At 38.5% G+C, this 13,197-nt stretch overlaps 3 protein-coding genes across 4 annotated transcripts; 2 read left to right on the forward strand and 1 right to left on the reverse strand.

Moving 5' to 3' along the window:
- Positions 1 to 561: 561 nt before the first annotated feature.
- LOC120147422 (proteasome subunit alpha type-4-like) lies at positions 562 to 3,991 on the reverse strand. Of its 2 annotated transcripts, none has more exons than XM_039160799.1 (2): positions 3,854 to 3,991; positions 562 to 1,556 (listed from the first exon to the last, which is right to left on the reverse strand). In XM_039160799.1, exon 2 carries the CDS (start codon positions 1,530 to 1,532, stop codon positions 780 to 782), a length of 753 nt encoding a protein of 250 aa, XP_039016730.1. In that variant the 5' UTR covers positions 1,533 to 1,556; positions 3,854 to 3,991; the 3' UTR covers positions 562 to 779. The 2 variants fall into 2 exon arrangements, with proteins under 2 accessions (XP_039016730.1, XP_039016731.1); XM_039160800.1 differs by having other exon boundaries at positions 562 to 1,544; positions 3,850 to 3,975.
- A 1,511-nt stretch (positions 3,992 to 5,502) lies between these two features.
- Positions 5,503 to 6,375, forward strand: LOC120147480. Its single transcript, XM_039160852.1, has 2 exons — positions 5,503 to 5,665; positions 5,726 to 6,375. The coding sequence occupies exons 1-2, from the start codon at positions 5,503 to 5,505 to the stop codon at positions 6,373 to 6,375; spliced, it is 813 nt and encodes a 270-aa protein (XP_039016783.1).
- A 6,127-nt stretch (positions 6,376 to 12,502) lies between these two features.
- LOC120147481 lies at positions 12,503 to 12,979 on the forward strand. The gene has a single exon (XM_039160853.1). The coding sequence runs from the start codon at positions 12,503 to 12,505 to the stop codon at positions 12,977 to 12,979; it is 477 nt and encodes a 158-aa protein (XP_039016784.1).
- The last annotated feature ends 218 nt before the right edge of the window (positions 12,980 to 13,197 follow it).

Genomic DNA, 13,197 nt, shown 5'->3' on the forward strand with positions numbered 1-13,197 from the left:
GATTTATTTATTTTGAACTATCATGTATAATTCTTAAACTCGATTATACTCGTTAGGATCCCGAATATCTTTCAAAACAAAAACTGTCTTTTTGAGTGTGGTTGTGAAATAGTAAGGCACGAATTCAACCTAAACATAGAACTATCAAATTAGATAATAGTAGCTAGCCGCATTCCTAGCTACTACTTAGAAGTACTCGTTCAATCTAAACATGGAAAGCTCGTATCAACGTATTAAAGCATGGTATTAGCTCCATCTAAACATGGCAAGCTCGTATCAACGTATTAAAGCATGGTATTAGCTCCATCTAAACATGGAAAGCTCGCATCAGCGTATTAAAGCACGGTATTCCCTCTAAAGCATGGAATTTAACAAGCATAGCGATCTCAAATAAGCAAGTTAAAACATTGAAACTAGGATCATGTTATATAGTAAACAAAGCATCAATTTTCAACACCTAAAATCGAAGCATTCGACCTAGGCCCAACGCATGGTAAGATCATAAAAACAGAATTTTAGATTTGGTCATGGTAAATTGAAATGCCATAACTAAGCTGACAGTTTAGCTAAGGAAATGGGGCTGTTACAAAATCATATTCTACAGCAACTACTTGATGTTCCAACAGAAAACTGATTGCAGCAACAGCATCAACATTTAACGAGTTCAAAGTTCTATAGTTCACAACAATCAACGTTATGATCCGACAGACTTCTCAATTCCACTTGCAGACTGAATATAAAAGAGAGTAGTACGATAAACTCGTTGGAAGGAAACTAGCTCAGGAAGCCTCAGTAGCAGGTTGGGTCACTCCAAACTTGAGTAACAACTTACTCAAAGACTCGGGTGAGCAGACCTGATACTTTACACTCCCAGAAGGTGTAAGGAAAACCTCAGCCAGTTCAAGCTTCTCAGAAGTAAGGCTAGTGCTGTCCATGGTTTTACTCAGCACCTTCAATGCAAGTTGGACAGCTTCTTCCCTTGTGATATCGTCCTTGTAATCTTGTTTTAGCATTGACTGTGCTGCCTGGTTATTGGCACCGATAGCTGCAGCTTTCCATCCACTGTAATTTCCACTAGGATCACTCATGTAAAGCTGAAAACCATAATTTTTGTCCCATCCTGCAAAAAGAAATGAAACACCAAAGGGACGAAGACCACCAAACTGCGTGTATCCCTGCTTCGTGTCACAAAGAGATTGGACTAACTGCTCAACAGGCATTGGCTCTTGGTAAGCAAATGTGTACCGTTGTGCTTGCACCCTTGCAGTGTTGATGAGGATGTTCGCGTCAGACATTATTCCCGCCACAGCACAAGCAACGTGATCATCAATCTTGTACATCTTCTCCGTAGATGTAGAGGTTTGAAGAAGCTTGGAAGTAACTTTCTTTTCACCAACTAAGACTACAGCATCCTTTGACAATAGTCCAATTGCAGAGCCAGCATTTCCAATGGCCTCCATTGCATACTCAACTTGGTAAAGACGACCTTCTGGGGAGAAGATTGTTGTGCGGCTATCGTATCTTCGAGACATCTTTTGTTATAGCTTGACAATTAACAAAAAATAGAAAATAAGGAAGAGAAACAAGTCCCTTTCAGATATTATTGTTACACAGAAAACCAACAAAAAGAAATGATTCCAGGAGCGTAATAACATAAAAAGAAGGCAAGAAAAAGCTAAATAATAAAAAACAAACAAAAATATATAGGAGCAAGGGGAAATAACATCAAAGATAATCTAATTTCCTTTTCCTTCTCCCACAATCAGATATGTTAATTTCCCTTTTTATACAGAGTTTACAAAGATAAGATACTACATACAGCGAAAACCAGTAATGTAACCACCAAATTTCTATTTCAAGCATCAAGAATTCAAGCATGTAAAGAAAAAAAGTGAAGGCATAACTCATGCTTGAATAACATCAAAGATATAGGAGAGAAGCTCAGTGATTTATCATGCATATTCCACAAAGAATACATTGTAGCATGTTGTGCCCAGTTGATTTTGAAAATGCCAAGGGGGTTCTGAAATCGAAGATCTGGTTTCAAAACCGAGGCCTTGGTTCCAAAACCAAAAAGCTTTCCGGAAAATGAGTTTCAGTACTGGTTTGTAATTTCAAAACTGGGGGTAAAAAATTGACTTGTTTTTGTATTTTTGACACTAAGAAAATATTTTAAGATCACGGATTAAATCAAAACACTTGAAACTCAATTTTGAATATATATAACTTAGTAAAATCATTTTAAGAACTTCCTATGACAAATCTTGATTTTTTACAATTTAATCACTTAATAAAACTTGTTATATCAAAATCAAATATTAGTTCAACAAAAAAAGAAGTTGGTGAAATTCAGAAATTCAAACAGAACACTAACAGCAACTCTGGAGAAACTAAACACAACCAAACCTTATGTTCTTGTTTAGCACCAAATGCATCCTACGAAAGTGATTTTGCACAGCAATGTAAGGAATATATTAAAAGGAGAGTATGGCTACTTGGCAGGGTCAATTATGAAGAGGGATAAATCTAAACAGAAATCAACGAGCTTCTGAAAATTCAAACTGAATACCAACAGAAACTCTTAAAAACTGAAGCTAACCAAACCTAACTTGTAGTTCATATTTTCATTTTCCACTTGCAATAAGAAAGAAAATTACACACCAAAATAAAATATTGGAAGATAGAATAGTTCCAAACTGAATTTGCAACTAATACACACACACAGAGAGAGGGAGAGGGAGAGGGAGAGGGAGAGGGAGAGGGAGAGAGAGATGAGAATAAATCAAATATTTCTGCTTTTAATCAGGTATATTTTACAAGATGATTTGCATTTTTTTGGGAAGGGGAAAAAAATAAAAGAAGAGGAGGCTGAGAGGTGGTTGTAACACAGTTTGATCTAGGAGAAAAGACACAACATCATCTCCATAAAGATAATTCCCTCTCTTGGAGGATCTGACTCCCTCTTCATACACAATATCTAATGCTTTCGGTTACAATATGATAGTAATATTTAGTCCAAGGACAATCATGGCTACTCAAGGTCAACCTTAAATAATGCTAATATTGTTGTTCGAAAATCTGGCGCTAAGCATAGCTAATCTAACAAACTTCCCTTTCAACCAAATGACCTTGGATACATGACTGCAAACAAAAAATTAACAAATCTCTAAATTATCTCACCATAATAATTATTTGAGGTCTTAATGGTCTCTGAGAAAAGCAATGACCGCTATCCAGTTCAACATACTTATGCATGGTATAAACATGAAAGTAACAAACCAAAACTAGAGTTTTGCTCAAAGTATGTAGCCAACTCTATAGGCTACAATCGAATCAAGAGTGGTCATACTTTTTTTATCTGAAACATCATTATGAGAAATTAATAAAACACAGGAAACCAATCAGCGGATGTATCTATAACCTAAAGAAACAAAGCTGTATGAGGTACGAGCTTGTTACAGTACCACATTACCAATGGAAAACTTACAACGCTTAATTCTCCCCAAGTAACGCGAAAGCGTGCATGGAAAACCCAAATCCTAATTAATTATCTTAATCTTCCTCGTCTCCTCCAATTTCCCCTATTCCTTAATTAAACTAATTAATTAAATCTGACGCAGGAAACGGGAAACATGTATCGGATCAAAAATTTAGACGAGTTCAAACACATTTTTAAGTCGAAGCAGCCATGGATATAAAGACAAAGAAAGAAACCTTTCAGTAGATGGATCCTTAAATTCCAAAGAGAATCAAGCTTACATAATGGATACAAGCGAAGCAAAACAGATGGATGGAAAAATCAAAGAAATTGAAGATTAAACAAAGGAAAAGTAGATAATGCGAACTCACATCCTTGCTTGATCGCTTTCAGCTTTTCAGATCTGTAGTGCAGGAGATGCAAAAGGTTTGGGAGACGAATTTGTTCTTCAAAATTAAAAGCTCCGGTGAGAGTTTATTTCGAGGAGACTTGTGCAAAGGGCAAGAGAGACGATATTGTTGCAACAGAGGTGGGCTGGCTCGACTTGGGTCAACTAGTTCAACCCAAAACTATTTTCTGCAAATAAAGTAATTTTATTTATTTAAAATTATTTTAATATTTAAATTATATTAATAAAATCACTTTAGCATTTAAATTAGATTTTAACACCTTGGATAAGGCCATCAACATTAGGGAAAGACATGAGATTCGGGTTTGATAAATTTTGAGTTAATTTGATTTATAAAGTTATTTTTTTAGATTTTAGATTAAATTAGATTGATTTGAAATTTTAAAAAGTAAGGTAATATTGAATTTAGGACGAAAGTTTTTTAATCTAATTGCAATAATATTTCGCTCTTTATATTTGTTTAAAAATTAGATTTTTATTTTACCAAATATAAAAGATTTTTTAAATATATATATTTATGTCGGATCGAGTCAGATGTGAGTTTCACCTTAAAAAAATGTATAAATTTCTTTAAACTTAAATCGAATTAAATGACAGATAAAAAAATATAATAATCGAGTTAAATTTATTTAAACATGTCAAAGCTCGACTTGACCCTACCCATATCACTCCCTAATAAACATTGAGCTTAACCATCACTCGCAATAGGCTGCCACCGATTAACACAACGGACATTCTTTAGGCGCCTGTTTAGTCAAAGAACTCGCACTACCAACAGCCTTAGCCCATGAAATTGAAGAAGTCACCGATCAGCACTCACCTTTGAAGACAAAACTGTTGCGTTGTTTCCAGATTCACCACCCGGCCGGAGAGATGCTTCCGTTAACATTCACCTCGAGATTTGCCTGTAACCATTGGTTAGGAGAAAAGGAGTGAAATTCAGTAATAAAATAATGGGGAAGTAATTGTGACCATATTATTCATGCAAAGCAGCAGTTCCTTCCAACATGGATAATATTCTCATCACGATGGCCGCACGCCGAGAAAGTTTTATCCGAAGTTAGTACTCAACGGAACTGCTTGCTATTAGTGAAAAGTAATTACTCAAACCATCATTCTCGAGCGGTTGACAATATTTTAATGGTGAGCTGAGGATAGTTTAACCATTGATAGGGGGAGAAAATTTGAATAAATAATGTTGTAACGAGGAGTATATGTCCCTGCAGTTGTGCAAATATTTATTTATTACATTTGGCTTAGCCAAAATCAATTGGCATTCACACGGTTGATTCAGATCATACACGAGTTGCATTGCAGAAAATTGTTTGAGCTGTATTTCAGTTAGGGGACAATTGAATCTTCAAGAAATATGCCATCTTCTTCCCGTCTTTTAAAAACAAAATGAGGCCAAGTACACGCTTTCCTGCTAAACATTATATTATACAAGTCATGCATGCAGATCTTGCCTCCCTTTTGCAGAACAAATGAGATTCCTCTTGTCTCCCCACAGCCTGTGATATATATATACACACACAGCAGATGGTAATGGGAAGACGGCAAATAGCTGGACTGAGTTGCAACACAATTGAAAGGCCTTTCTTCTCTAAAAAAAGAAATGGCTTCCTCTCCTTTGAATGCCCAGCCTTCTTTTCATGCACGCTCAAACAGCCTGCCTTCAAGGAAGCACCCCATCACTTCACAAATTGATGAAGATCTGAACCTACTGAGGGCGTCTCAGTCGGCCTCTACATCTTCATCGATAGAACATCAACTCAACTGTCTTCAAGATTTGTATGACTGTTGATATGTTGCTTCAATTGCCCCCCTCTCTCAACAAGCTCTAGCCCAAGAGCAGCAAAGGAAATGGGTTGAAGAACTTTTGGATGGATCTCTCATGCTTCTTGATGTATGTGGAACCGCTAAAGATGCCTTGTCGCAAACAAAGGAATGCACACTAGAACTTCAATCGACTTTGCGCCGAAGACGAGGAGTCGAAGGGTTCACTAATGAGGTTAGGAAATACTTAACCTCTAGGAAGGCAGTGAAAAAGGCAATCTGCAAGGCCTTAAAGAACTTGAAGCATATGGAGAATAAACTTAGCAGCTCTTCCTTCAGTAGAGATGGTGAGAGCGGAGCCGTGATTAACACCTTAAAACAAGTAGAAGCAGTAACTGTCCGCGTGCTAGAGTCCTTGTTGTCCTTTATATCAGGGCCAGAGGCTGAATCGAAATTGAGCCGGTGGTCACAAGTTTCAAAGTTCATGTACCAGAAAAGAGTCGTGTGCGAGGAAGAAGAACAAAAGGCAAATGAAATTGTGAATGCTGAAGCTACATTGAGTTCCTTGATTAAATCTGAGCATGTTGAGAATGTTCAAAATGTCCAAAACTCAGTGATGTGTATCGAAGATCTCAATGAAGGTCTTGAAAGCTTGTTTAGGAGGTTTATCAAAGCAAGAGTCGCTGTTCTCAACAGCCTGATCAACTGTTGAAATCTTATGCATTCTAATTGTACATAAAAGTATAATTTACATGTACACAATTTTTAGAACAAAAAAAGTATAGTCTTATTTCCACATATTCTCTCTTTTTCTTAGCTTTCAAGAATGGTTATCGATGCAATATTTTTACTGCAGATTCCTGTTAGTTTTACCAAATGCTACCCGTTTTAACTTACAAGCTGAATTATAGAGCCTCCAGTATTACATTTACTAAACAAGGATTCAAGATCTCTGAGATTTTTCTATGGATACATGAGCTGTACAGATTCCTGTTGTCCCATTGAAGATATTGCAACACTTTGAGTATCACATGGTATATACAAACCTCACACGCTTTAAGCAAATAAAATATGTTTTTTCATAGTCTGTCATTCACAATATTTTCTTCGGTTTTGTTAGGGGAAAATGGAGCAAAGGATACTGTTAAAAGTTTCAAAGTTTGGCAACCAACTTTGGAAAATGTTTTTTTCAAAGTTTGGTAAATGTTTCTTTGAAAAATGTTTTTCAAAGTTTGGTAAAATTTTGGTAGATGTTTGTTGAAAATAGGAATGGGTAAATTCACTTTAGTCATTGCACTTTAGGGTATTTTCAAAGATTAGTCCCTAAGTTTCTACTATAAATACCCTTACCCATTTAGCTTCAAAATCATCCCAAAACATTTCTTTCTTCCTATACTAGAGAGCTTTTGTGAGTAGTGAGTGTTTTGTAAACACCTGTAAATTTTCTCTCTTAGTAAAAGATCTGCAGCAGCCCGGAGACGTAAGCACAATTGGCTGAACTCCGTTATCAATTTTCGGGTATTATTTTTCCGCTTTTATTTTGCATTCTCACTAATCTGGTTATAGGGAAATTACTTGTACTCGGTTTATTTTCCTAACAACTGGTAATCAGAGCTTTTGGTTGTGAATTTTGTCAAATTTTCTGCGAGGTTACTATTCATTACTATTCACGTGAATAGTGAATTTCGTGAATAGTGAAATTCGGTCGGCGATACGAGTTTGTCGACGGTGGTGTTCTAATACACGGTGATTCGCAAGAATTGTCAGAAACGATCCAAACGAAGCCAGATTCGAGTGGGAGCGATGGCTGCAGACGAAGGGAAGGTGAAAATTGAAAAGTTCGATGGTGCGGACTTTGGTTTTTGGAAGATGCAGATTGAAGATTTTTTGTACCAGAAAAATCTATATCAACCTCTCTCAGGAAAGTAACCAGAGGGCATGAAGGATGAAGATTGGGCTCTTCTCGACAGACAAGCCCTCGGAGTTATCCGACTGACGTTATCCCGCAATGTTGCTTTTAACATAGCAAAGGAAAAGACCACGGCGAGTCTTATGGCGGCTCTCTCCAGTATGTACGAGAAACCATCGGCCTCAAACAAAGTTCATTTGATGAGGCGATTATTCAATTTGCGGATGGCGGAAGGGGCATCGGTGGCACAACACCTAAATGAACTCAACACAATCACAACCCAGTTGAGTTCAGTGGAAATTGAGTTCGATGATGAAATTCGAGCTTTAATTTCTATATCATCTACCAGACAGTTGGAATGCTACTGTTACAGCAGTCAGCAGTTCGTCGGGAAACAGCAAATTAAAATTCGACGATGTTCGGGCTGGTATTGAGTGAAGAAATTCGACGAAGAGAATCGGGTGAAGCATCAACCTCCTCAGCCTTGCACACCGAGTCTAGAGGGAGAACTTCAGAAAGAAATTCAAATCGTGGCAGATCAAAATCCAAAAGGGGCAAATCAAGAACAGGAAATAAAGATTTTACCTGTTATAATTGCGGCAAGAATGGTCACTTCAAAAGAGATTGCCGAGCACTGAAGAAAGATACCAGTGCACAGGAATCTGCCAACGTGACAGAGGAGACAGGTGATGCCATGATTCTAAGCGTCAACAGTCCGATTGAATTATGGATCTTGGATTTAGGGGCATCTTTCCACTCCACCCCATACCAAGAAATCATGGAGAACTATGTCAGTGGTGATTTTGGGAAGGTTCATCTTGCTGATGATGAAACCTTAAAGATCGTCGGAAAAGGAGACATCCGACTAAAGTTGCCAAACCAGACCACCTGGAAGCTGACAGGAGTGAGACATATTCCTGGCCTCAAAAGAAATCTGATTTCTGTTGGACAGCTTGATGGAGAAGGATATAGCACAACCTTTTCAGGCTGTGAATGGAAGATTACCAAAGGAGCACTCGTCATTGCTCGTGGTAAGAAACTGGTACTCTCTATGTAACCTCAAATTTAGAGAATATCATTGCAGTAGCAGATGCTGATGGAAATCAACCTATGGCACCAAAGGCTTGGCCATATGAGCGAGAAAGGGATGAAGACACTTTTGTCAAAAGGGAAGCTGCCGGATCTAAAGAAGTAGATGTCGGAACTATGCGAGGATTGCATCTTTGGCAAACAAAAGAAAGTCAGTTTTGCAAGATTGGCAAGACACCCAAGGCAGAAAGGTTAGAATTGATTCATACTGATGTATGGGGACCATCCCCAGTTCCATCTCTTGCAGGCTCACTATATTATGTCACATTCATCGATGATTCAACAAGGAAGGTGTGGGTTTATTTTCTGAAGAAGAAATCAGAAGTCTTTGATAACTTCAGAAAATGGAAGGCCATGGTGGAAAATGAGATTGGTTTGAAAGTCAAGCGGTTGAGGTCTGACAATGGAGGAGAATACAGAGACAGTAGATTCAGAGATTTTTGCGCAAACAATGGGATCAAGATGGAGACAACAGTTCCCATAACACCGCAGCAGAATGGCGTAGCAGAGCGCATGAACAGAAATCTGAATGAACGTGCCAGAAGCATGAGGATACATGCCGGATTGCCCAAATTTCTATGGGCTGAAGCTATCAACACTGCAGCTTACTTGATCAACCGTGGGCCCTCAGTTCCTTTGGATGGCGGAATACCAGAGGAAGCTTGGAGCAAGAAAGAAATAAACCTTTCATACTTAAGAGTGTTTGGTTGTATTTCTTATGTACACATAAACTCTGCTGAAAGAAGTAAACTTGATGCCAAGTCCAACAAAATGCGTCTTGTTGGTTACGGTGGTGATGAGTTCGGTTACCGGTTTTGGGACTACGAAAATCGAAAGATCATCAGAAGCAGAGACGTCATTTTCAATGAAAATGAGATGTACAAAGATAGGTCAACCGCAGAATCAAGTAATACCGAAGCTGAAACAAAGGAATTTGCTGAGTTCGAGGAGATTTCTGGAAATGATGTTCAGATCAATCCTGAAGCAGTTCAAGAAGAACCAGGCACACCAGAACTGAGACGCTCCTCCAGAATTCCTAAACCAACCCAACGGTATTCTCCTTCTTTACACTATTTGTTGCTGACTGACAATGGTGAACCAGAGTGCTATGATGAAGCAATGCAAGTGGAGGATTCAGTCAAGTGGGAGTTTTCCATGAAAGATGAGATGGACTCGCTTATGTCAAATCAGACATGGGAATTAGCTGAATTACCACCAGGCAAGAAAGCGCTCCACAACAAGTGGATTTACAGGATCAAAGAAGAGCACGATGGGAGCAAACGCTACAAAGCAAGATTGGTTGTCAAAGGCTTTCAGCAAAAAGAAGGTATTGACTACAATGAAATTTTCTCTCCAGTCGTAAAATTGTCTACAATCAGACTGGTGTTGAAAATTGTAGTTGCAGAGAATTTACATCTTGAGCAGTTAGATGTAAAGACAGCTTTCCTTCATGGTGATTTGGAGGAAGAATCTATATGAGGCAGCCAGAAGGCTTCATAGAGGCAGACAAGAAAACCTGGTATGTAGGTTGAAGAAGAGCTTGTATGGTTTAAAACAAGCTCCTAGACAGTGGTACAAGAAGTTCGATAGTTTCATGAGTAGCAGTGGTTTTATCAGATGCCAAGCAGATCATTGTTGCTACATCAAGAGGTTCGACAACAGCTTCATTATTTTATTATTGTACGTTGATGACATGCTCGTTGCAGGCTCAGACATGCAAGAGATATACACTGAAGCAAAAATTGTCGAAGCAGTTTGCTATGAAGGATCTGGGCGCTGCAAGCAGATTCTTGGGGATGAGGATCAAGAGACACAAAGTCGGGGACTTTGATGTTATCAGGCTGAGTACATCAACAAAGTACTCTCCAGGTTCAACATGCAAGATGCTAAACCAGTAAGTACACCTTTAGGTGTTCATTTCAGACTCTCCAAAGACCAATCACAAAGACGGAGGAAGAACGTGCACACATGGTGAAGGTGCCGTATGCCTCAGCAATTGGAAGTCTGATGTATGCCATGGTTTGTACCAGACCAGATATTGCTAGCAGTGGGAGCTGTTAGCAGGTACATGAATAATCTGGGCAAGGTACACTGGGAAGCAGTCAAATGGATCCTCAGATATATTCGGGGTACCACAAACAAAGCACTTTGTTTCAAGGTGGAGATATGATATGACAGGCTATGTAGATGCTGACTTAGCCGGAAATGTCGACATCGGAAGGAGCACTACAGGGTATGTCTATACTCTAGGAGGAACTGCAGTGAGTTGGGTTTCTCAACTACAGAAGATAGTTGCTCTCTCCACAACTGAAGCAGAATATGTCGCTGTTACGGAAGCAGCAAGGAGATGGTTTGGCCCAAAGTTTCTTAGAAGAGTTAGGCAAGAAACAAGAAAACAATATCTTGTATTGCGACAGTCAAAGTGCTATCCATCTAGCAAAGAATCCGTCTTTTCATTCCAGGACAAAGCACATACAATTGAGATATCATTTATCCGGTCTCTTCTGGAAGATGGGATTTTGAAACTTGAAAAGATTAGTGGAGCTCAAAATCCGGCAGACATGTTGACAAAGACGGTGACTACGGATAAAATGAAGTTGTGTTCAACTTCAGTTGGCATGCTAGAATAACAAGACCAGACATGCTGCTGCATTGATCGAGGTGTGAAGACATATTAAAATCAGTCTTCAAGTGGGAGATTGTTAAAAGTTTCAAAGTTTGGCAACCAACTTTGGAAAATGTTTTTTTTCAAAGTTTGGTAAATGTTTCTTTGAAAAATGTTTTTTCAAAGTTTGGTAAAATTTTGGTAGATGTTTGTTGAAAATAGGAATGGGTAAATTCACTTTAGTCATTGCACTTTAGGGTATTTTCAAAGATTAGTCCCTAAGTTTCTACTATAAATACCCTTACCCATTTAGCTTCAAAATCATCCCAAAACATTTCTTTCTTCCTATACTAGAGAGCTTTCTTGTGAGTTGTGAGTGTTTTGTAAACACCTGTAAATTTTCTCTCTTAGTAAAAGATCTGCAGCAGCCCGGAGACGTAAGCACAATTGGCTGAACTCCGTTATCAATTTTCGGGTATTATTTTTCCGCTTTTATTTTGCATTCTCACTAATCTAGTTATAGGGAAATTACTTGTACTCGGTTTATTTTCCTAACAGATACGAAAGTGGATCTTGTCCTACCCCTTGTTTTGTTGTTTAGAACTATATGCATAAGCACACGTGCAAATGATTCAATTTGCATTTTGTTATTTAGGTGAAACAATGTCAAACTGTCAACAGCTCTCGTGCACCTGCAACTTGGTTGGTAATCAACGGGCGCAAAGAAACACATGGGATTTATATTTTAACATGGTTGGATAGAGATCGGATGTCCAATGTGGATATTCTCTGTGTATTCGGAGCAGGGACGGAACCAGGATTAGATAATGAGAGGGGTTAATTTGTCTAACTTCAAAGTTAACAGGGACTTAATAAGTATTTAATCCCAAAATTTGACAAAATATGTTGGCAAGATATGTAGAAGTTGAGCTTGCAAATTTTGCCTGGCTCCTGCACGACAAGAGATTCAGAACATAATTAAAAAACTTGATAAACTCAACCATGTTAAATGCATACACATGTTCATGTACATGCTAATGAAAACGATTAAACAATATTAGCCACATAAATTAGTTTCATGTTATGAGTTGTAGAGCTTGTTAGGAGGGAGACATTGCATAAACCATGCTAAGATAGTTGTTCAGATAAGTGTGTAGTCCATGTTACCACACGACTGCACCTTGAAAGGGTGAGATTCTTCATGTCTCCTCCTCCTTCATAGAATATATTGAGTACATGAAGGCAAGAAGGCAAGTTTCAAGATTGTATCGAGATAATAACTTCCGAGTTTTCTTTCCGGAAGAGATAATGGCTACCGTTCCTTCAAACATCCAAACCAGTTACCACACTCGTTCTAATAGCTTTCCCTCTCGATCACACCCTTTAACTTCAGAGGTTGATGAGCATTTGAGTAGATTGGCATCATCCAAGTCAGCATCTACTTCATCATCGTTAAACTACAAACTCGGCAGACTTCAAGATTTGCATGATTGCATTGACAAACTGATTCAGCTGCCCTTCACTCGACAAATATTATCCCAAGAGCAGAAGAGGGAATGTGTTGATGAGCTGTTTAATGCATCTCTCAGGCTTTTAGATGTATGCGCCGCAGTCAAGGATGCCTTGTTGCAAGTAAAGGAATGCACAATAGAACTGCAATCCGTCTTCCGCAGAAAGAGAGATGCTACAATAATGAGGTCAGAAAATACTTGACGTCTAAGAAGGCAGCTAAAAATGAAATCTTGAAGGCCCTGAAGAATCTGAAGCATAAGGACAATAAGCAAAGCGTTGTCTCGAATGAGACTGGTTCGATAGTTAGCCTACTAAGGGAGGTGCAAGCAGTCACTCTTAATGTGCTACAATCCTTGTCAGTCTTTATCAGGGTTTCAAATCGAGATCGCAGTCGCGTTTTCGGTTTTTTCGGATTTACC

The sequence above is a fragment of the Hibiscus syriacus genome, unplaced genomic scaffold (genome assembly GCF_006381635.1).
Source record: "Hibiscus syriacus cultivar Baekdansim isolate YM2019G1 unplaced genomic scaffold, ASM638163v2 tig00110940_pilon, whole genome shotgun sequence".
NCBI lineage: Eukaryota > Viridiplantae > Streptophyta > Magnoliopsida > Malvales > Malvaceae > Hibiscus > Hibiscus syriacus.